The sequence below is a fragment of the Astatotilapia calliptera genome, chromosome 14 (assembly GCF_964374335.1).
Source record: "Astatotilapia calliptera chromosome 14, fAstCal68.1, whole genome shotgun sequence".
Lineage (NCBI taxonomy): Eukaryota > Metazoa > Chordata > Actinopteri > Cichliformes > Cichlidae > Astatotilapia > Astatotilapia calliptera.
In genome coordinates, this window is record NC_137435.1 from 1,845,757 (window position 1) to 1,869,966 (window position 24,210).

The following is a 24,210-nucleotide window of genomic DNA, read 5'->3' on the forward strand; positions in this document are numbered from 1 at the left end:
TGGGGAGGGACTTACTGGTGAAGCCTCTAGTGGACATTAGTGGAACTGTAGCCTTTAGCACATGATCTAAAATCCTCAAGGGGTTGAAAAAGAGAAAAAATCAGTCACACTCAGAACTTCATTGTCATTTTCTTTTTATTAAGCACAGTTAAACTCGGGCAGGAAGAAGCACATCAGAACAGAATCAGTGAGCAGGACGGTTTCCACTGCAGCGCCACTCGGACGCTTAAACCTGTTTTTGGACTATTATTTTATTTTTTTCTCATTTCAAGTTTACAAACTTTAGATGTGTTACCGTCATAGATGGTATAAAACATGGACATAGTTTCCTGGTGAGGAAAATAAAGCTAATCCAGGAGAGTTAAACCTGCATTCTATCAAAAAGCCACCAGGTGGCGACTGCTGCAGTTGCAAAAAGACTTCCAGTGCTGTAGAAGCTTGACCTCTGTAAACACTTTGCTGCTGATGGACTCAGTCACTCATCTTGGGTCATATTGAACAGGAAGTCTGCTTTGCGACTAAGGTGTTGATGATGAAAATGCTAATCTCATGACTTTGAGATGACGTAACAGTAGCTTTGTCCACTGTTTACGGTCGCAGTAGAAATGTGCCGTTGCTGTGGAAACAGTCCTGCGGCACAACTCCGAGACAAACGTGCGAGGACGAAACTCGATTGGTGTTGGATGATTGCGAGGGCAGTCGAGGCAACAACGCCTCCAGTCAGGGTCCCAACAGCAGGAGGAGCCGGCGATGGTGCATTCAGGTGACACTCGGAAAACTGCAGCATTATTGTTTCCTAACACTAATCCTAATGAGGTTAAAATGTTCAAACTCTAACCTTTAATTTTTTATATTAAATGCAAAGAATCAAAAAGATGAAAAAATTTATAAATGAAAAAACTCAAAACATCCAAATTATTCTTATTATAGTCAAAGTTGCTCGATTCTGATGATTTGATCTTTCTGAGATCAGGCTCTGATTTTATCCAAATACAAATTTTGAAGTTGTAACATATTTATTTCTTAATAAATCTGAAATCAAAGCTTCTCATTGGTGGAAACTAATAAGTATATTTAATCTCACACGTCAGGATATTTGTTGGTGCTGCTAATTCGAGATTTGCTCACATTACAGATTTCACCTTGATTAAATTCAGTATTTTAAAAAAGTTTTATTTACCTGTAAGTTTTACAGGTAAATAAAATGCTTGTTAAAACGAGTTGCCATGGAAGCAAATCGCAGGTGTTGTTGAAATCACTTCCTCTCTATGTGTGCCGACTTTACGGAGCTGCATTTGAACGCACCATCATTGAACAGTCATGCTTTGTGTTGGGCTGTCCAGGTGAAGTGAGGGTGTCAGGTTTGCTGTCCAGGTGAAGTGAGGGTGTCAGGTGGGCGTGTCCAGGTGAAGTGAGTGTGGGCGTGGTTCAGCAGGTGATTGGCGGTTTCATGCATCTGTAGAGATAAATGACCATTTTAGTGTTTTTACTGATACTTTTATGAAAATGAGTCACATGCAGTTCTGCACCTGTCCAGTGAGAGCGCTGTGGAGAGAGGGTGGGCTTTCAGACGGAGGGGATGTGGCCTACCCTCTGCCGTTTGGCAGACGACCCATCCCGATTCTGTCAATGGGCGGTGGATTGAGTCGTCGCCGTGGCGACTCCACCACCTTACTGCAGACAGAAGAACATGGAGGCGTTAGACTCATCCCTGCGTCTCAGGTGTTCTCAGGTATTCTCACAGGTGACTACCTCTGCTTGTCTGACCCTTGCTGCTTCGTTTCCATGGAGCTGATGGACAGGCGGTCCAGCGGGACGTTGTTGATGGGAAAGCTCCTCTTCCTCTTTGGCTCCATGACATCATTTTCCATCCTCATCAGGTGATCCGATTGGAGCAGTTTTGCTGTCAGCTCCTCCCCCACCTTCACACCTACAGGGCGGGACTGAGGGGCTGCATGAAATCTCAAAATGGGCTGGTCTACCTGCTGGATCAGATAAAGGCGTAACAAGTTTATCTACTGAAAATGAGGAGAGTATGAGAGGATGTGTGAAATTACCCGGGATAAGGCTTAGAGCTGAAGGTTTTGTACATGATATCCAAGGAAAGGAGTGTGAGTCTGATCCAGTGCTTCCTGTCCAGTTTTAAGGACTTCCTGTCCTTTAACACGTGAACCCGTATGCCTCCTGATTACTGGGAACTTTGGTCTGCTGATAAAAACGTAAATCAAGGGGATGCTGTGAAAAGCCTCCGACGCCGCCTCCATCTTTATTTTCAATGAGGGAGTCTCCGTATGGAAAACACTGAACTGTGTTTTTGTATGTTACGCCTCCACACTGAAGCCTGTCTCTCACGCCACGGCCCCGGCAGCGAGCGGTGTCTCACTTCCTGTCCGCCTGCTGCCTCAGATGACTCCGACAGATCTCGTGTCATCCAGACTAAACAGAAAAACGTTTCGGCTTTCCCTCCCCGCCGCCTCACGCCATCTGATATCAGCACCGAGCCCTCGAGGGAGGAGCTGCTTGTTTTGGCTCTCGTGATGGTGTGACGGGATCCTGCCTAATAAAAGTACTTATAAAGTTTACCTGAAGTACATGATGTAAAAGTACTTCCTCACAGGTTACATTAAAGCGCACAGAATGGAAGTATTTGAAAGAAAGTAAATGTCCTTTTCCCACTGGTGAAACACGAACGTCTGGTCCTCACAAAGATAGAAAGACATGCACGCGTGTGAGTGGATCAGTGCGAACTATGAACTGTGATGACGTTTATGCATTACGGGGACATTAGAGCACTGTGAGGACTTTTTGTACAGGGCTGCTGAAAATGGGTTTTAGGAGTCAAATGAGAGGGCTTGTGTGTGTGTGTGTGTGTGTGTGTGTGTGTGTGTGTGTGTGTGTGTGTGTGTGTGCGCACACTGACCCGAGCAGGTTGCGGTTGGACTCTGAGGCCGTCGACGCTGCAGCTGAGCAGAGTGAAGGACAGGAGGCCGGGGAGCAGCAAACAGAAGCAGAACTGCATCTGAAACGATCAGTCAGGTAAACGTAATGCTTCAATGAACTGGCATAAAGGACCTCAAAAACACAGAGTAATTACATTACTATCTAACTTACAGTTTTACCTTTTCTCTTCTGCATAAGCATGTAATGAGTGGCTAAGCAACTTATGGCAGCTCCTGATAAACATGGCATTTACGATAAGTTTCAGTCCGGTTTTCGTCGATTTCACTCCACGGAGACAGCTCTTCTTAGGGTCTCAAGCGATATCTTGATGAATAATGATGCAGGAAAGTGCTCTGTTCTACTCATGTTGGACCTCACATCAGCTTTCGACACAGCTGACCATCACATCCTCATTGAAAGGCTGAAAAATTGGGTTGGTGTATCTGGAACTGCCTTGGAGTGGTTCTCCTCTTATCTCCATCCATCTTCTGTATAGTTTTCATATTTATATCCTGTTAATAGCCTGTACATAGCTTGTACTCACTACAGCCTGTACATACTTATAGTTATAGAATATTCACAACATACTTCATACCGTGTACATTATAACATACCATAATAGACCCATTTCTGTAATATACTCACATATCTATATTATTACTAATATATATTGTAATATATCTATATCACTAAAGCACTTCTGGATGGATGCAAACTGCATTTCGTTGCCCTGTACCTGTGCATGTGCAATGACAATAAAGTTGAATTCTATTCTATTCTATTCTATCACCGATCCTTTTCTGTGGCTGTCTCCGATTTTAGGTCATCCACTACCTCCCTTACTTATGGTGTCCCTCAAGGGTCAGTTTTGGGGCCTTTATTGTTTTTAATATATCTTCTCCCCCTCCGGCATATAATGGGCTCTTCTGAGGACATTTCTTATCACTGTTATGCTGATGATATTCAGTTGTATGTTTCTTTTAAGCCCCAGGATTTATCTAAGCTTCAGCGTCTGAATGATTGCTTAGATTTGATCAAACGTTCAACGTGGGGAAAACCGAAGTCCTCGTACGCGCCCCTGATAGGTTTCTATCGCAGATAGTGAAAGCCCTTGGTCCTCTCTCACTTTATGTTAAATCCTCTATCAGGAATTTAGGTGTTGAAATCTCTGGTTCGGTCTTGTTTTTATCATTTAAGAAATGTGGCTAAGCTGAGGCCGATTTTATCTCGCTCTGAACTGGAGATTGCTATACATGCATTTATGTCGTCATGCTTGGATTATTGTAATTTGCTGTTTATGTGTCTAAGCAAAGGTTCTCTGGATCGTCTGCAGGTTGTGCAAAACGCTGCAGCGAGGCTTTTGACAAAATCCTGCAAGTACTCATATGTGACACCGTTGTTATCTCAGTTACACTGGCTTCCTGTTACATTTAGAGTCAATTTTAAGATCCTGGTCTTGACCTACAGAGCTGTGCACGGACTGGCACCTGCCTACATCTTTGATCTGCTACAGCCCGATGTCCCCAGCAGGTCTTTGAGGTCGTCTGATCAGGGCTTACTTGCTCTAAAAATACTAAGAGGAGGACTCAGGGTGACAGAGCTTTTGCCACTGTGGCCCCCAGACTGTGGACCTCTCCCCCAAACATTAAGAACTGTGGACTCAGTCGCTGTTTTTAAAAAGCAACTCAAAACTCACCTTTCTAAAACTGCTTTTGGTTAATTTTTTGCCTGTTTTATTTTCTCTTTTTAAATCTTTTTATGACTTGTAATCTTATGTGCAGCACTTTGTGATTCTGTCTTGAAAGGTGCTATATAAATAAAACATTTTTTATTTATTTATTTAAAACCAGCTCAGCTGCAGCGTTAACGTGATCGAAACATTCTCCTCCACATTTGAGCGTGAGTGATGTCATGGGCACATGTCCATCTTTTGTTTACAGAGTGTGGTTTTTCACAAAGACGTTAATGACGGCTCTGTGACATCAGCAGAAAGAGCTCAGTCTGACAGTTTCAGGCCCCCCAAACCGGGTCTGACCTCTCAGAGGAACCGAAGCGTCCTCACAACAATGGTTTTAAATACACACACATGAGGAGGGGGGCACTTTTAGCTCGGCTGATGGCTGTAAGTGTATTGTCCAGCAACATCGGCTAATTTTAGCATTTTCCATCCCTGCAAATAAACGCCTTTTTGACCGTCACATGCACACTCACTGACACTCCTGTACACACACTCACACACAGTGTCCCCTGCAAGCAGACACGCAGAAACAAACACTTGTTGTCGTGTTGCGTCACTCACATACATTCCTGACGATGCACAAAGGTTTGTGCACGCTCCTGTTCACACCTGCTGCTGATGCTGAGGAGCTGCAGCTCTCTCATTCATGCACGTGTGAGGACAAACACACACACACACTCTTACACTGCAAATCCTTCCATTCACAAAAATCTGCTTGCAGCCCAGCAGCAGACTGAACATCAGCATCACATTTTTTAGACTTCCTCTGAGAAGAGAGTTCTCGTTCATCTCCAGGTCTTATTTTCAGTGCTAAATGCTGCTCGTGTGAAGATTTAAAGACATATTTCATTCATGTTCACCTGTCCAAGTCTCTGTTTTCTTAGCCAGAAATCATAAATGAGATCATGCACACACAAGGTTTTCAGTTTCACAGAAAGTTGGCAGAAAGAATCAAAGATGACAAAAAGAAGCAGCAAACAACTCACACACAGAAAACTGCGAGCAGAAAACTTCAACTCTGAAAGGAATTTAAATTTAAATAGAAAATGTTGGGAAGTGGCATTAATTTGCACCTGTGCACACCTGTGTCTCTCTCTCACACACACACACATGCATGTTTGTACCTTCAGTGTGGAGCTGATCTCTGCTGCGTTGCCTCGCTCTGTTTCTGTGTCTTCTTCTGGCTTCACACATCAAGTTTTATTGCAGCTGCCTGAGAATCTCCTATCCAATCAGCAGCCTCTGCTCCAGTGGCATCACTTCCTGTTCTTCTTTTCCACCATCATGTGTGTAAGATGTCATCATTAGGTCCATTACCTGTTAATGAAAGCTCCTGGGAGCAATCACGCCTCCCTCCGTCCTCCCCGCTCTCAGTTTCCTCCTGAAGGTCAGTTTTTAAAATAAACACATTCAGACTCGTCTCTGTTCTCCAACTGCACCATCCGTGTGCTCCGATCGCACTCCACACGAGACATCAGATCTCTCCCAGAGAAACATTAAATGTCTGCAACCTGAGTGGGTCTGCAGGTTCACCGAGACAGACTTTGGAAGTGCAAGAAACAGAAAGCAAACACGAGAATGGGCCGCCAATGAAACTGTGCATAAAGTTAACCACTGCTGCAAAACAATGGCAAAAAGAGACAAAACTCCCACCAAGACACACAAAGCGAAGTCAAAAGATGTAGCAAGGCAACAACAAAATGAGCACAAAGATGCAAACAAAGAGAAAATGACAACAAACGTCAAAGACATGAATAGTTACTAAATAACAATAAAAAGTAACAACAGAGATGCAAAAATAAGAAAAAAAGATACAAATAGTTTTGAAACCAAACCATTTGTAGTTCTTTTGCATCACAAATAACAACAAAGAAACACAAAGTGATACAAAAAACAACAAAACCCAAACTTCTGTCAGACTCTTTGATGAGTAACAGAAACAAGCTGCTGCCACACTGACTGATGCAGTTATGTTTACAGTATTAATAATAAAGAGAAGCCATCTTGGACAGGAAGTGGCTGCAGAAGTAGAGCCAATCACATTCCTCTGCTGGCGTGCAGTTTCGTGACAGGAGTATCGTGTCAAAGTTAGGATGAGGTCATACGGCGACATGTTTTTCTGTCCTGCCGTGAACTCGAAGTTGATCCCCATCTTCTTTGTGTTTCTGTTGCTATGGCGACAGGGCTCTCTCCCACTTATCCTCTCGGGATCGTACGACCTCCGTTCCACCCATCCGTCCGTTCGGGATGGAGAATTTGGTCATTGAGAAAACACACCTGGGTTAATAACGGTAATGACACTCCAGCTAATATGCTAATAATAAGCCCACCATCCCCCAACCAATCACCCTTTAATTAGTCCACGGCCTTCTCTGCTCGAGGTGATGTCATCTTAGCACTCGTTTTTTTCTTCCTGTTGCCCTTTCAGCAGCACACACAAGTCTAAATACAGGAGCCTGTAAGTCTGCAGTGCTGTGAATAACTGAGCCCACAGAACCTGCTTAAGCACCAATAACCTGAAATAAAAGTAAAGTGTGGCTCTATGTGTCTGTTGCATTATGGTTGAGGACTTCTGGTCCATTCGTCTTCACAGTGTTGCTTCAGTTCATTGACATGTGCAGCATTTATCCATGCATAGCTCTCTGAGCTCTGCAGCGCTTTTCTTTTTCAGCCGTTCTGTTGGAGATCTGTTGCTGTGCTTGGATCATTGTCCTGTTCATGGTCAGAGCTTTAGCTGTGGGACAGACAGGCTCACACTGGTATACAGAGGAGTTCATGGTCCACTTAGGGACTGTGAGGTGCCTGAAATGTTGGTTTTGTGCTTTATGGATTTACAAAAGAGGCATTACAAAAGAGGCTCTATCTCTAACCGTGCCGTCATGAACTTTAACCTTTAACATGCTAACTGAGACCTGTATAGTACGAGATGGAGCTTTTGGGTTTGGTAGGGTGACTTTGCTGAGACCACTGGTGGGAAGATTGTGGAATTGTGTTATCACACCTAAATCCACCCGAGGTGGTTTTAATTCCTATAGAAGCAGTGAAGGTGTTCTTAGTTTTCCACAGGACTGCACAGAGTCCCATCTTCTGTGGCGGTTCTGTGAAGTCAAACCAGGTCCAATACCAAACTGGATCTGAACGAGCAGATGCTGTAACCAATTTTATTTTCTTTAAATTATTGAATGAAAAACAAATAGTTACAAAATTGTGTTATGAGCCAGTTAAAACAAAAGTTAACTATGATTTTCTAGCAATGACGTTATGGTTAGCCAAGCTAGCCGACTAACCTTAATGTTTTCTGTTTCCGTCTAAGCCTGTGAGAGATTTAGTTTCTGTCCTCATGTGCAGTTTGTCTTGGAGTCTGTGTTGTGCTGGGAGAACAGCGTCTGGTGTTTAGTGGTGTTATGGCCCTTTAACACAGGCAGTAGCATACGCTGTGCTAACTGCTAGCTTCATTGTTTGTGTGATTTTTTTATCGCCCACTAATAAGACACAACCCCTGTCTAAACTACACACTTTGCCTACCTAAATACAAGAAGCTACTTTACTGTCTAAACAAACCTGGCATGCTCAAGTTTGTCTAAACATGTTTGCTACATGCCTGAAAAGGCCTTTAGCATCCAACTCTATTTCTACGCTAAAGTTAGCTAGCATTTCTTGGAGTGTTTCAAGTGTGACTCCATCACAGTGGATCTGTGTCACAGTTATTTTACTGATTTTGTGGTGTGATGTCCGAGTGCTGGTTATTTGAATGCTCATATAACTTATTGTCGGTTGAGCTGCTGTTCTTGTACGTTACGTGGAAACAGTTAGGCGCTGTCAGCTGATTCACTTGGCTGAACAGGAATCAGGAGCGGTTAAACTAACAGGAACATTTAAAGGTGAGAAATAAGTGACGCTTCAGGTGAGTCATTGTTTGCCCTTTTTGGACCGTTCATCAGTAACGTCACCCTGGCAACAGAGACAACACAGTTACCTGCAGCAAGGGTCAGGGAGCGGGCTTGTGGAGCCAACATGGCTGACGAAACGCCTGGGCAAAGCAGCATCATGCCAAGAATTCAGTTGTCACAAATGTAATTAAAAAGGTTATTAGCAAATCAGGTCAGCTGACGTATTCAAAGCCTGACTCGCGATGGTGACGCCGCATCAAAGCTTCAGAGCCTGCAGCGGCTCTGAAGCTCTTTCGTTTGTTCACAATCAGCTGTTGAAATCTGTCCATCAAAGCAGCAGCCTGACAATGTCCACTAGAGTCCGTCCCCATACACACCCATGTAAAAAATATTTAAAATGTTCAAACTTTACAGCAGAAATTACCTGAGTAAACACACACTTATTGTGTTTTTTTTTTAAATAACTCAGCCATGTGGAGTCTTAAAGGTAGAAGATGGATGCTGAACAACACAAGGACCTCCAAAAAGTTGATTCTGTTCATCTGGACGTAGCGTTTTGTGGGAGAAACGTTTTGTCACTCATCCAAGTGACTTCTTCAGTCTCAGCTGACCGCAGGTTTCAATCTCATAAACAGAACATTTGCATAATGACTGAAACCAGCCCACTGGAGGAACAATGGGCTGGGAGGTCAGTTCCTTAATCTTAATTATGCAAATTCTCATGACCATTGATCAACAACCACTGACCAAAACCATCAAAGCCCACAACAACGTTTCTTACACTCAATTACTGCTTTGTATGAGTAGCTTTGTATGATTCACAAATCAAAATAATCATTACTTTATAGAATCATATACCAGTCCTCTCAGTTCATCCTCTGTCTCAAATGAGCAGTTTTAGCTCGTCTTTAAGGTAATGCTCTTCTGATTGGATGCCCCTCATAAACTAAAAGCTTGGTGGGTGGAGCTTCAGTGCCCACCGGCCATATTAGGGATGTGACCTCTATATGACATCAGCGATAAACTGACTGTTTACAGCCGTCTGAGCTCTTTATTAGAAACTTTGGCCATGTGGAACATGAGCAGGAGATGTTTATAACAGGAAACAAGGAGAAGCAGAACAGGCCCATGGTCACATGTCTGATGAACCTTTGCAGGTTTAAGTGTTTCGACTGCTGATGTGGTGGTGTAGCTAAGAGCAGCTCCTGGATTGGTAAACTCCTGTGATGAGAGTTTTGTGTGTCTTTGTTTTGGTGTCTGACTACCTTCAGACCTCCCGATAACCTTCAGAGCAGATCCACACAGAGCCGCGGCTCAGCTTTCACTGTGAGAGCTGACTGAGTAAACAGTGAGATCCAGGAAAGCCGGAGGCGTGAGACCGAGGACGGCAGGGAATATCCAGGGGGAATCCTACCGGCTTGATTTGGCCCAGAGAAGCTTCACTCACAAGATCTGAGTCATCCGATCCATGAATCATCAGCTGGAGCTTTACGCCGTTACCGCAGAGTCAGCAGGACGGCGGACCGACGGGACAGAAAATCCTGCAGGGAGACAAATGAGCAACACTTTCTTTTCCGCTCCGAGAACTCTAATCTCCTTTAAGGGGACAGTTGGCGAAGCACAGACTCAGCTCTGCTTTTTTATGGAGGGAAGTGAGAGCAGCCACCGGTGCCTGAATAACAGCTGAAGGTTGCAGGATATTTACCAAGCTTGGGCTAAAGACGGGAGGACTCGGCACAGAGCTGGGAAACACAAAAGTTCAAGTACAAAAACGAGTCTAAGTTTCAAAAGCTGAAGAGCTCAGCAGACGTGTCTCAAACAGCAGTCCAAAAACAAAACAGTGCTTAGCCAGTGAACAAACCCGGATAATCTTAAAATGAGCAAAATTCACAAAATGAATAGAACAGAAGGCCTTTGTTAATGTACAGGTGAACGATGCAATGTGAAGCATCTCTCGGAGCGGTGCAGACATCATGAATCCATATGAATGGAAATAAGAGTTAACATGAGTTAAAATACACGCACATGTATCTCGTAGTCTCTAGTAGTACTGCAGTGTTTAGAGTTTGGACCAAAGTTTTTCTGTCGTCTGAAGGTTTCGGTACGAGAGCTCTCAGAGAGACTTTCCTGTGTTCGCAGAGCGAGGGTCGTTTTTATACAGCAAGCCTGTTTAACCAGATGAGTCGCCCCCTGCTGGCTGTTAAAAGAAGGCACCTTTGTGTTAGCTTCACTTTGGCATCTTTTATACTGTCTCTGTTTGCAAAGAAGAAAACATTGTTCACATTATTGCAATAAAGAAGTTACAGGCACCTCTGAATAACTGAGTCCAGTCTTGATTGAAAGGAAGTTTCAAAATAAAAGTCACGCTGATGTTGAAGCAAGGGACAACGCAGGCGTGTCAAAAGCTGCAGTTCCTCTAATGTCCACTTGAGGCTCCGGCAGTGAGTCTGTCCTCATTAAAACTTTACAGCAGGAATAATCACGTTTACGGCCTGGTACAAAAACAGCCACGGTCTCGCTGTGTATTAAGTTTGATAACTAGGGGGCGTGGCTATGTCCACCTTTAATGATCAAGTGAGCAGTGAGTTATTTTTATACAGCTGGACTTCTTTTTGAAGCACAGAAGCCATGAAAATAAAGTAAAAAAATAAAGTAAAGTGCACAGTAGCAGCTGCGGCGATGTTAACCTGCACTCGTGAGAAAAAACTTAAAATAAACACGAGGCCGGTGGGGAAGTTTGTCTGAGGCCAGGCAAGCCGAGAATCTGATCCGCTGACAGAGGTTTGTTGCTGTTTGACGGACGACAGGTCTCAGGTTTGATTCCTGCTAACGACCGTGCATGTCTCCTCGGACGGCCCTTTGTTACCTGATGCGGCCAACAGACGGAAACAAACACAGTGACGTCTCAGCAGACAGAGGAGCGCTTGTTTTGTGCGTCTGTGGCAACGACAGCTGCAGGGACGAGCTGGTGGAAAAGAACAAATTAATTTAACACACAGCCGGTGGGCGGGTGTGGTGGGGTGGGGGTGGTGTTCCCAGTTTCCAGTATCTCTGACCTGCTGGAGCTCCCTCACACTCCCGTTGAAAGTGTTCCAGTCATGACTTTGCGGTTGTGACCTGGACTCGACCCGTCCCACACAGCAGACCTGCGAAAGCCATCAGCTGCTCTCGGTCTCACCGACAGCAACACGGCTGCGACTAAAGGGACGAAACCACCAAGCGGATGGTTACAGCTCCCCACAGAGCCCACACATAAACTCTCTCTTATTTACACAGTGTTCACGCTTCCTTACGGCCTTAATGACAACTCACTAATAATTCTGACTATGATTAATGTGCCTGAAAGACAACATCGGCTCATATATCAGAATATCGGCTCTGATCCTTCGGACTCACCAAGCTGTTGGTGTTTAACTTTAAATCTTTAATTTAATTTGTGTCCCGTTTATTATTTTAGGTTTTGATCTTCCTGTTCAGCTCCAACTCGCCGGACCACCACGCTCCCAAGGCATGCTGGGAAAGCAGCAGAGGTCTGTTTTCTTTGTGCTGATTGGCTGGCTGCTTGCCTTTGTTTTTATACCGACTAATGAGCCAATCACACGGCTCACTGACACACGCGGGGTGACAAGCGTGATGAGAAGCAGCTGGTGAAGAAGCAGTACCTCAAGTGTGTGCCTGTCCTCCAGGTGGCGCCAGAGGAGGCGCTCGGGGTCGTTCATCGTGTCCTTCAGGACTGAAGAAGATGCTGTGAATTACTTTTATTGTCATCTGTCGTTTATCTTTGCTTTCTACATCATTGTGGAGCCCTTAGTGCACAGTGAGGATTAAATGATGTAAGATGGTTCATTTTTTGGTTGTTTTTTGTGATTTCTCAACTGTTTATTATAATTTTTTGTCTCTTTGTGATGTTTTTGGTTCTTTTATGTCTCTGTGGGATTTGATTGGCTGATGCTGCATCAGTTTGTTTTCATTTTCTGCCCTTTGGACCATTTTCTATGTGTTTGCAGATATTTTAAACCACTTTGTGGCGATTTTGATGCTGCTTTTGGTTGTTTTGTGTGTTTGTTTGTGTTTGTGGGTATTTTGTGTCAGTTTGTGCACACTGAAGCTGACATTCTGACTCTGTGCGTGTTTCCATCCCGGCAGAGGCTGAGGTGAAACAAAAACTGTGGTCAGTCAGAAGGAGGAAACACTTTAGTGTAAAAGGCTCCTCCAGTGTTAACCCGTCACCCCACAGCTGTAGTTCCTCCTGTGGCCACAAGGTGGAGGTATATTAAAGCAGCTTTTATGTCTCTCGGTTGTTTCATAGCATCTTCTGTCTTTTTTCTCTAATTTTATATTATTTGACGTCATTTTGGCGCTTTTGCTTCTGCTTTTGTCACTTCTGGTCATCCTTTAAAGTTTTGTGATTTCACATCATTTTACGGTCTTTTCGTGTGTGTAATTACATCTGTTTTTGGACAGTTTTTGGAGGTAATTTCACGTGACTTTGTGTCCATTTCACTTTTGTCTTGGGGGAATTTCATCGCTCTTTGAGGTCATTTTGTTATTTTGTGTCCACATGTTGCATCTTTTTGGCCAACTGTTTGTCATCTCACATCATGTTCTGACCTGAAGTGACATTTATGACATTTACAATAAAGGACCTTTATGTATTTATTGTTGTGCAATTTTACATCAGTTTGTGGCTTTTGATTTCTTTTTGTTTGTTCTGATCGTGATTTTGTTGTTTTTTCATCACATTTTAATAACTGCATTGAAAGTTTTGACATGCTTTTGTAATTTTACATCCTTTGTGCACATTGTTATGTTTGGTTTGTGTTGTTTTTGTCAAGGTTTTTTGTTTAATTGTTGTGTTAATTAAAAAAACAAACGATCCCTGAAGAAGAAACATAGATGTAAAAACTTTCTGGTTTGTGTTGAATGAAACTTTGATGCTCAGTGTGAGCTGAATCCCTGCAGTGTGTCTCAGGTGCAGACCCTCGCTGTCTCCAGGTGAGTGTGCTGTACTTCTGTCTCTCGGTGTCTTCGCCGTCTGCTCTGATTATGAAGCTGCTAAAATCTTGTTTTTTTTTTATCTGAAGTTCACTGAGTTTGTGTTTTTTACATAAAATGATTCTTTGAAGCACAAAAGCTTTGATTTGATTAACTTGGGTTCACTGACCCTTTAAGTGATGCAACTTTTTGAGTCTCTCTTTGAACCCTAATTGGCTGCTGCAGAGTGAAGGAGGTAAACAACAAGTAAACAGTGTGTGTGTGTGTGTGTGTTGTGTGTGTGTGTGTGTGTGTTGTGTGTGTGTGTGTGTGTGTGTGTTTTATTGGCAGGTACCTGAGGACCTGATTGATGCCAGCGGCCCCCCGCGACAGCAAAACTGTGGCAGCAGCGCTCTGATTGGTGGGCTCTTCCCTGGTCTGTGCGTGCTCATTGGGGACGCTCTGGCCTGTGTCCATCGCTACAGTGTGAACACACACACAGACACACACACACAGACACACACACACACACACACATATCTGTCTGCCCTTCTGAGGACCGACACTGAAGGCTGATGAACTCCTAACAAATATTTACACAAATCTCTGATTTTTAAACCAGTTTTAAAAATGTTTCAAAGAAAAACTTCTTTCTAAATGTTCTTCTAAATATATGTTTTGAGTAATGCTTTCAAAACCTTCCTTCCTTCGTTTCCTTGTTTCTTTTTGTCTTTTTCTTTCCTTCCTTCCTTCCATCCTTTCTCTGCTCCTTCGTCCCTTGAGTCCTGTCTTCTTTTTGTAAATGACACTCTGTGAGGTGGGGAAGCTGTTTTATGGTGACTCTGTCGTGACTGCAGGTTTCAGACGTTTGCTCTACATTTCCGACCAGGAAGTTTCATCCATCTTTTATATACAGTCTGTGATGATGACATCATCCTCCTTGTGGCGTTCGTAGATGTCGTTCAGTCGCTGCTCCATTTTTAAAGTCTGCACGTTTGTGTTCTTTGAACGCTGCAGCCACGCGTCCTCTCACACCAGCTGTTACGTATCACCAAACTCCACCCACCTCCAGTGTTAGACACACAGTGGAGTAACACATTAAACGTTGTTGTGCATTCTCTGAATAGCTCGATTTTCTTTCTTTCGCTGCTACTACTACTACGGTTGCCATGAGGACCGGCGTTGTTGGCTCGCCGGTTGCCCCTTCAGGCTTGGCTGCTGTTCAGACACTCAGTGTTTGGTTTAGAGACACAACAGCCACCGGCAGCCCCGCTCTCGGCCCTTTCTGCTCATGTTTGGGTGCTTTTGTGGTGGCGGTGGCTACACTCGTCTTTCAGAGGAGTGTTTGTGTTTAAAAGAAGGTTTTCAGGTTTACAAACCTCCTGTCACATTTTTAAGCCCAGCAGTTTGTCCTTAGGTGACACCAGAGATCGGAGGCTTCGCACTCTGACGGATGGACGAAGGAGATCAAATAAGTTTGAAGAAACACAACGACAGCATGAATTCTGGTTCTCAGTCCAAAACTACTCGGGCATCAAATTATTTAAAGGATTTTCTTTATTTTTAATGTGAAGAAGAAAAACAAAGACTTCAAAACTGACCGAAACATCTACATCCTCATAGCAGGGTGAGGACGGCGTCACTGCTTCCCCGTTAACCTCGAGCTGGTCTCAGCTCACCTGTTCAGGGTTAGGAGAGTGAAAACACCTCACTGTGTCAGTGTCTTCTTTGGTTTTCAGTATTTACTGCTGTGCTGTCATGTCTGTCAATTTTAAATCTGAACTAAGATTCCAACAGGAAACTTGTGGAAGATGAATCCTGGTGAATCCTGTCTTCATAAACTGGTGTTTGCAAACTTTAAGGCCTTCGTGAACTCGATGTGTGCTGCAGACGTTAACAACCTGAGACACTCGGAGCTGTTTTGGGGACATTAGCCGCTGTGTTAAATCGAGCCGTATTAGCACAGAGCTCTAATATGGAAGTAATGAAAAGCTGCGTGCTCAGATTTTAGATGTAGAGGCGTTAGTTTGCTGGATTCCTGTTGGGATTAAACCAGATTAGTTTGGGGAGTGGAACGAACAACAGACCGACAGCAGTCCATGAGTCCGACCTGCTGCTGTTTGACTGAAATATCAAAAACCTTCAGCTTTTATGGGCTGATGACGGTTTTACTGAGGAAAACTGCACCGAATGCTTCACGACGTTCTCTTTTTGTTTGTATCATTTTGTGTCTCAGTATTATATTTATGTATAAAGGAACAGTTTGCAAAAACAGTTTCCACCTCTGTCGGTGCGTTTGGGGAACTCATGCTTCTGAGGAAATACGTGGATTGAAGATACGGCTCCACGAGGAGGCATATTTGGTGGTCCAGTGGTTTATTACTATCTCCGCTGCTTTGGTAACTGGAACATCATAGGGACCGTTAGCATAGATCGTGACAGTTTATGATTTATGAAACTGAACACTGTTAATGTTATCAATGTTAGCACTGATTAGTAGGTTTACAATGGAAGACACGTAGACAAATGATCAGTTTCAAACATGTCAGTTGTTAACATTACATCAGCTGTAGTTGCTTCTTATATAAACGTTTAATCACCCTGCTGTGTATCGTCATGAGAGGATTGGCCGTGTGGATGCTGCATGTGGCTTGGAGCAAAAAAAACATGCACAGTTTAAATGTTAAAGGTTGCGTTTGCAGCTTTGGTCACTGTTTTAACTGTAATTTAAAGTAAAGCTGAGATATTTGACTTGAAAAGATAGAAAACGGATCCAAACCAGTTCCCAGGTGTACATTGCAAGTCTAAACTAAAAAGCTTCCATTGGCCACGATGAGGAAACGTACTGTAGATGTGCAAAATTCTGCACTGACTAACATCCAGCCATGAAATGGGTGTAAATTCTTGGGTTCTCCAATAGTGTAGAAAAGAGCATCTTCTTCCTGTATTTAGTTTGTTGCTCTCCAACACATCCAGCCAATCAGTGGACGGAACATTCTGACGTGGTTTGCAGTTTGGCTTTTTGATTGGCTTGGAGTTCACCTGGATTTTCCTCTGTGTGAACAGAACCCAAACTACGAGACAAAGCTACGTTTAGAATAGAATAGAATAGAATCGCAGTTTATTGTGATTGTCATGTACATCGAAATGATGGGTGCTCCACACCAACTGTGCAGGAATAAATGACAAACAGGAGCACTTAGCACTTAGTTCCTCCTACACCGGGCGGCGCATCGGGCAGCTAGTGATCTCCATCGATGTCAGTCAGCAGCGACTGCTTCAGCTTCGTCCCAGGCAATGTCGACAGTTCTCAGATCGTCCATGAATGTTCGACGCCATGTGGTAGCAAATTCTCAGGATTCGCCGCAGGCCACGTTGTTGAAGCACGTTCAGGTGTTGAATAATTGCACTTGTTGAGCGCCAGGTTTCACTAGCGTAAAATGCAGTAGCGAAGACGATAGAGTTCAGTAGTCTGATCTTGACCCTAACATTCAGGGTTAGGTTGGAGACGTCGCAGGACACCAACTGCCTTCCCTACTCTGGCGTCGACATCCCGATCAGAGACCCCGTCATTCGAGATGATGCTGCCAAGATATGTAAAATTCTCCACCTCTTCAGCACGTTGCTGGTTGGTTGTTGGGACCGGCTCTGCCATTGCCGGTCCCAAGCCCGGATGAGAAAGGAGGAGGGTTGAGCGTGGGGCTAGCAACCCCACCCTGTAAAAACTCCAACTGCTACGGAAACAGCAAGTGACAAACAGGAGAAATATGTATAATTAGGAGGAACATATAAAAACTATACAAACTCATCAACTGATTTGGGCGGGGTGATTCGATTAGCAGATTAGTCGACCAAACCCTGTTTGAGTGTGAGGCATGATTTCCAAACCTGCTGCTATGGGTTGCACATAGCTCAGTAGCCTAACTCTAACTCTTAGAAGGAATTTTTCAATATGAATAATTTCACTGGAAATATTCAATTCAGTAAGTTTCTAAATAACAGTGGCATCATTTAACCATCTATTAACCTCTTCATTTCAAAGATTTACTAAATATAATGTAACAACTTGAAAATTTGAATTCATTTTTTCAAAGTGAGGAAGTTAAACTGTTGAAACTAAAATCTGAAATTTCTCAGAACAGTTTGAGCTTTTTTTGCTTTTCTGTCTCCACTAAACGGAGACACATTTGAATGGTTCTGTGATCGTCTCCAGTGTTTAGAGAACAAACAGCATCGTGTTACAGCGATTCAGTTACACCACCTGAAACTGACTGACAACATACAGGTTTGCCTCACTTACAGGAGGATCAAATCTCCCCTCCTTTCAGCAACAGGAAGAACGCTTTGTACAAACGTTTAACACGCTTCAGTAGTGGCACACTTTCATTCACACACTCAAACACTTGCTGACCTCTTCTAATCAGCTCGCTCATACAGACGGCCAATCAGAGGGACTGCTGGTGCTGATGTCACCAGGTGTGTTGGTATATTGTTCTGAATGAGGGATCGGCACGCTGCCTGGGTGACACCTGACTCCTCTGTGCTGTTAGTGGCGTATGGAACAAAAGCTGTCATTTTGACCTGTTTTTATTGCAGGTTGTTGAAATAAATGTGAAAAAACATCATCAAAGATAAATCGCAGATGGTCAAGACAAACATTACTGCGGGGTGATGTACTGTCATGGCTCTTTATTCTTCTGAAACATAAATATGCTCTTATAGAAGATGATATCATCACTGAAAGTATGCTTTGTGTAGGAACCCTCACTTTCTATCTTTAGATGATTGATTTGATTGAAGGAAATTCTTTATTTTTCAACAAACCTTTAAGGAAGAGAATATGAGATGTTTTACCTCGAGCTGGTGCACAGGAATAACGTGAAGTAGAGTCATTCTGCATTGTGGGTCTGCTTAAACAGAAAGCAGACCCACAATGCAGAATCAGAGGTTGGAGTTAATAAACATAAACTAACCTTGATGACCCCTTTTTTTACCTCGGTGTACACACACACACACACACACACACACACACACACACACACACACACACACACACACACACACACACACACACACACACACACACACACACAGGTAATTGGAAAAATGGAAACATCAGGGAACACAGCTGGAACTAAAAAATGTAAAGATTTTAAATGAGGTATTAAATAAGATCAGATCTGGTGAAAACCTTCATATATACAAAGATCATCAGCATAAACAGATTTTGAATGTATTATAGTGAAACATGGAACCACCATGACCTCCACCTGCATCCTCCTGCTTCAATCAATCCTTTAAAGCACAGGTGTTGAACTCCAGGCCTCGAGGTCCGGTGTCCTGCAGGGTTTAGATGTGTCCTTGATCCATCACAGCTGATTTAAACGGCTAAATGACCTCCTCAACATGTCCTGAAGTTCTCCAGAGGCCTGGAAATGAGCTGATCATGTGATTCAGGTGTGCTGACCCACGGTGAGATCTAAAACCTGCAGGAAGCCTGGAGTTGGACACCCCTGCTTTAAAGGATGCAAACTTAATTTAGTTTAAAAACCCTGTTTCAAAAACGCTGCGCTGAATGTGAACAAAACTGCAACTTTACTTACAATAGAACATGAAAACATATCAGAAGCCTTTCAGACATTCAAACATTTTTGCTGCCCTTGAATTCAAAATGAGAGCACATTTTCCAAAAAACTGTAAAATGTCTTGATTTAAACATGTGATATATTTTCTGTCGTATTGTGAAATATTGGTTTATCAAGTTTACAGCGTGCATTCTTTTTCTGTGTTTTAGACAGCCTTCCAAATTTGTTGAATTTGACTTGCACAGCTCAAAAGCACTTTATGGATTAAGATAAACATCTGAAAGGTATGACATGATGCCTTCTGCTGTTCTGCAGAGACTACAGGCTGAATGTGTCCCTTAAACAAGTTGTGCTGTGTCCAGACCTGTGAGCGTCACTGAGGTTATTGATTGGTTGACTCCATTACTAACATAATAAGCGAACTTGTGTTAGAGAGGCATCGAAGCACGTGAAGCAGAGACGTCTCAACCGTTTAGATTTGAGCTGTTTCAGGTGATGTTACCGTCTATTCGCACACAAAGTGATTTTCATGTGTTAAAGACATTTGATTGCCAACCTGTCAGACTGATAAACTGATGTAATATGAGAACATGTTGCTTTCATGCAGGAGGTGAAGCAGCTGGTTGGTCCGCCTCAGAGATCAGAACCATGGGCGATCGAGGTTAGACGCCTGGAGGTGTTTCTCTCTCTCACAGGGCTTTAATTGGCCCTGAGCTGCCAGCAGGGCGCCATTGTGCACGTAAAAGAAGCTTAGCAGCACGAGGCCGGCAGCCAGCGACACACACACATACAGAGCTGTGTGTGTGTGTGATGGCCGGGTGTGATGTGTGTGTGTGTGTGTGATATCATGCATGCATGAATGTGTGTGTGTAACGAGGATATTACATGTCCTGTGTGTCCATGTTTGTGTTTTGAGGGGGGTAGTTAATGTGTGTGTGTCTTCAGCTTATCTCCACAGGAGACACTCAGGTTTAACCAGGCAGGTTAACACACACACACACACACACACACACACACACACACACACACACACACACACACACACACACACACACACACACACACACACACACACACACAGAGATTGATTTCTTTCCTCTCATGCAGCCATAAATGTGACCTCGAGCAGCGCGTTGGCCGTATTTCGTCCTGCGTTGGACGACACTCTCGTCTTTTTGCATCGCTCTTGTTCTTTCGAGCGGACTCGAGTCTCTGACACTCTTCAGTGGTCATTCACGGCCTCTGTAGCTTGCTATCAGTGCTGTTCACGTGCAGCTCATCTTTAAGTTTACAGCTCGTGGTCAGTTTGGACCTTATAAAAACTGCACTTGGGATTCTCCCTAACCCTCGTTCCAGAACAGCTGCAGTTCTTCTTGGACTTGGACTCAGTGTGACTGTTGCATGGAGGTTTTCAGGCTTTCATGCCTCCTGCAGCTCGTGCTCAGACATTCTCATTCCTGTGTGGTGTACAGCACAGACTCTGTGGTTTACGGGGACGTATGAGGGTCTGTGGTTGACGAGTGAAGGTTGTTATTGGTGTGGGAGTGTTGAAATGTGGTTTACGGTTCCCCGATTGTGGTCATGTCGATGGTTACCGTCTTGGGTGGGTTCACCGGCTTCTCCTGGATCCAGTTAAAACTTTTCTGAGTGAAGCAGCAGATTGTTTAATCACAGCGAGGTCAGATTCGGGTGCACCTGAGGTGGAGGTGGCGTCCAGCAGAGAACAGGCTGCTGGCAGTCAGGCAGCCGCCGCTGTTGTCCAACAAATCCTGCCGCCCGGCCCACTGTTATTAGGATCCCAGCAGGGAGGAGGAGTAAGGAGGAGGGTGGGCGGGATTTAACATCTGTCCCACTGAACCTGTGTGAGACCACCAGGTAGCCCACCTGTAGCCCTCCATACTGCCCTGCAGAGGGGTAATTATCAGCTAACTGCTGCCGCCACCGGAAACAGGTTGAAGGTGTTAAAAGCAGCAGACATTAAAACACGTGAGCTTTTCTTCACAGCCACACGTACACAAACACACATCCTTCGTTCCTATGACTCTGAATACAGCCGACGTGAATCTGTCTAAAATCACATAAGTGTAAAATATTCAGTGTTTGCAGACGTCATCGTGACTCATGAATTATTTTATGTATTTCACTTTGTGTCTCGTCTTTTTTCCTCTTTGTAATTTTTTGAGTTTTTATGTTTTTGTTTTACATTTGTAGTTTTTTAGTTTTTTGTGCACCTTTGTTGTTGTCGAGTTGTGTATTTTTTTAAATTCAAACGCTCCGGTGTTCCAGGACTGAAGCTGAAGATCAGGTGCTGATGAAGAGGTTAACATGCATATTGTTAAAACACAAACAGCACTTGTTGCCTGGACCCTCACTGCTCTCATTAAAGACTCAAATAAATTTACACTGAACTGATGATGAAGCCGCACAGGAACCCATGTCAGAGTTTCAGTGCCTGGCTCAAAGACACTTCAGCAGACACCAAACTAAACCAGCTGGCTTCGGTGGGTCAGTAATCCTCCGACCTGCTGCCTGTCGGACGCGTGCTGGTGAGCTACGGCAGCCCGGAGGCTCCGTGTAATTGGCAGAGGGCGTCCTGATCCAGCGGCTGTGAATGAGAGCTCAGCACGAAGGCCGGCTGCAACGGAGACACTTCAAAGAGGAGCTGAGAGGGCGACCTGCTGACCCACACTCCCAAACACACACACACACACACATGCACACACACACACTCACACGCACACACACACGCACACGCACACACACACACGCACACACACACACTCACACACACGCACACGCACACGCACACACACACACACACACTCACACACACGCACACACACACGCACACACACACACACACATGCACACACACACGCACACGCACACACACACACTCACACGCACACACACACGCACACGCACACACACACACGCACACACACACACTCACACACACGCACACGCACACGCACACACACACACACACACTCACACACACGCACACACACACACACACACACTCACACACACGCACACACACACGCACACGCACACACACACACGCACACACACACACTCACACACACGCACACGCACACGCACACACACACACACACACACACACACGCATACACACACACTCACACTCACACACACGCACACGCACACACACACACAGCGCTGCTGACTTTAACGAACCTCTGACTTTTCCTCTGGTGCTACCACAAGGTGGATGTTTGTAGTTTCCATAGAAACCGTTGAACCACAGTTGTGATGAGCTCTCATCAGTGCGGAGGTCATCACAGAAAGATGCGATGCCACGATGTGTCATGATTATTAAAAATACAACGTTGATATTAATAAAGAGCAACTAAAGGAGCAGACACGAAAACTACAAACTAACCATCAACCCTGAGCTCGCGCAGACAATAAAAGATCATCTGATCCTCAGAAGGTCTTAAAATTACGTAACCCAAACCTCCGATGAACTACAACACACGACATATTACACCCTGTAATTATTCATTCAGCATGAGCTGAACCAAGAGTCCATCCTTACTCCATGAAGCTCAGAGGGGACACATACAACCTTTGAATTTCTTCCTCAAAAGTGGCCTAGAAGTCCAACCCACTGCCCGCTGTGCCACAGAGCCACACATGTTTGACAGCAGCAGGCTTGTACAGCGGTTGAGGGGTGAGGATTTCGGCTCCTCACAGTCACTGAGTGGACCACAAACTCCTCCGTATACCAGTGTGAGGCCATCTGTCCCACAGCTGATGACCCAAGCACAGCAGATCTGCACCAGAACGACTGAAAAAGAAAAGAATCAAAGTGCTGCAGAGCTCAGAGAGCTGTGCATGGACGAATGCCGCAAACCTCGATGAACCGAAGCAACGCTGTGAAGAGGAGTGGACCAGACTTCCTCCAGTGATGTCAGAGACCGATATAGTCAGACGCATCTCTGTTAATAAATGCTGAAATGATGGGCTGTCTTTGTTTGTATTTGAGTCGTTTCAGTGCTTGAGCTGATAGTTCCCTGGTGAGGGAAGAACATCCCAGCAGTATCTGAAGCTGTGATGGTGGATTTGGAACAGGTTTGTCACAATGTCCAACTCCTGGATCCAGATCCATTTTTTTCCAGACCCCACCTGTGATGCAACTCAATCCATAAATTTGGAGTTAATCTGACTGTCCTGTCTGTACTGGCTGCTCGTTTCACTTCAGCTTTTATTGGTTTAGTTTTGATCAGTTTCAGTGTTATTTTAAGTCATTATTATATTTTAATGATATTTTTCAGATGTCAGTAAATAAAATGACCAGAGCCTCAGCAGGTAAGCAACAATTATATAACACAACAGTTTTAGTTCTGCTTCTACTTTTTATTCTTAATTCAGTGAATAAAATGTTTGTCACGCCTAGTTTTAGTTTTAGGTTTTTCATTCATTCTGGGAAACTTTGAAATCTTAACTCTTAAGCTCCTTTAACTGCCTCCTCCATGAGTGTGCTGAACCTGCCCTCTCCTGCAGGCTCGGCATATGGCCACTGTGTTCACACTGCTGCTATTTGATGAGCAGCAGGTCTGCTGGTGGAGCTCATTAACCCCCCAGCCTCCACCCCATCTACAAGTGCTTAACCAGCCACAAAAGCTGATGGGGAAAGTCATTTTTAATGGTTTAGCGGTCTCACAGCAGGGGTGGGGGAACAGATTTGTCCCTCAGCTGGTGGTGAAGAGCTGCCTGACGCTCATCGGAAGCCTGATCTTGACTTTCAAGACCAGAGTAAACGATCTGAGCCTGAGAGCCATTGCTGCAGCCGACCTCTGACCTCTGACCCAGCAGAGAGCTCAAAGGTCGCTGCATAATCTGCTGTATTGTACTCAAATAAAAATAAATCATGTATCTCCCCGCACCTCCTCTTTTTTTCCTCCTCCCTTTCTTCTTCGTCCCTCTTCCTCCGTTAATGTGTCACCTCGCTGGAATGCCGGTCTGTGAATTAGACTCCTAATTGTTGCTGCAGTTTAACAGACCTGCTGTCAGACTGCAGATTAACTCGTGTGTGTGTGTGTGTGTGTGTGTGTGT

At 44.3% G+C, this 24,210-nt stretch overlaps 1 protein-coding gene and 1 long non-coding RNA gene across 4 annotated transcripts; both read right to left on the bottom strand.

Annotated features, from left to right (window-relative positions):
• Positions 1–117: 117 nt before the first annotated feature.
• On the bottom strand, positions 118–5,908 carry ostn (osteocrin). 3 transcript variants are annotated; one of them, XM_026192620.2, is made up of 5 exons: positions 5,803–5,908; positions 2,921–3,019; positions 1,753–1,982; positions 1,530–1,674; positions 118–1,456 (listed from the first exon to the last, which is right to left on the bottom strand). In XM_026192620.2, exons 2-4 carry the CDS (start codon positions 3,017–3,019, stop codon positions 1,587–1,589), a joined length of 417 nt encoding a protein of 138 aa, XP_026048405.2. In that variant the 5' UTR covers positions 5,803–5,908; the 3' UTR covers positions 118–1,456; positions 1,530–1,586. The 3 variants fall into 3 exon arrangements, with proteins under 3 accessions (XP_026048405.2, XP_026048404.2, XP_080145356.1); XM_026192619.2 differs by having other exon boundaries at positions 1,753–1,985; XM_080289230.1 differs by having other exon boundaries at positions 1,320–1,456; positions 1,768–1,985.
• A 1,899-nt stretch (positions 5,909–7,807) lies between these two features.
• On the bottom strand, positions 7,808–13,018 carry LOC113036410 (uncharacterized). Its single transcript, XR_003274453.2, has 3 exons — positions 11,965–13,018; positions 11,625–11,766; positions 7,808–11,533 (listed from the first exon to the last, which is right to left on the bottom strand). It is a non-coding gene; the product is annotated as an uncharacterized LOC113036410 (long non-coding RNA).
• Between the last annotated feature and the right edge of the window lie 11,192 nt (positions 13,019–24,210).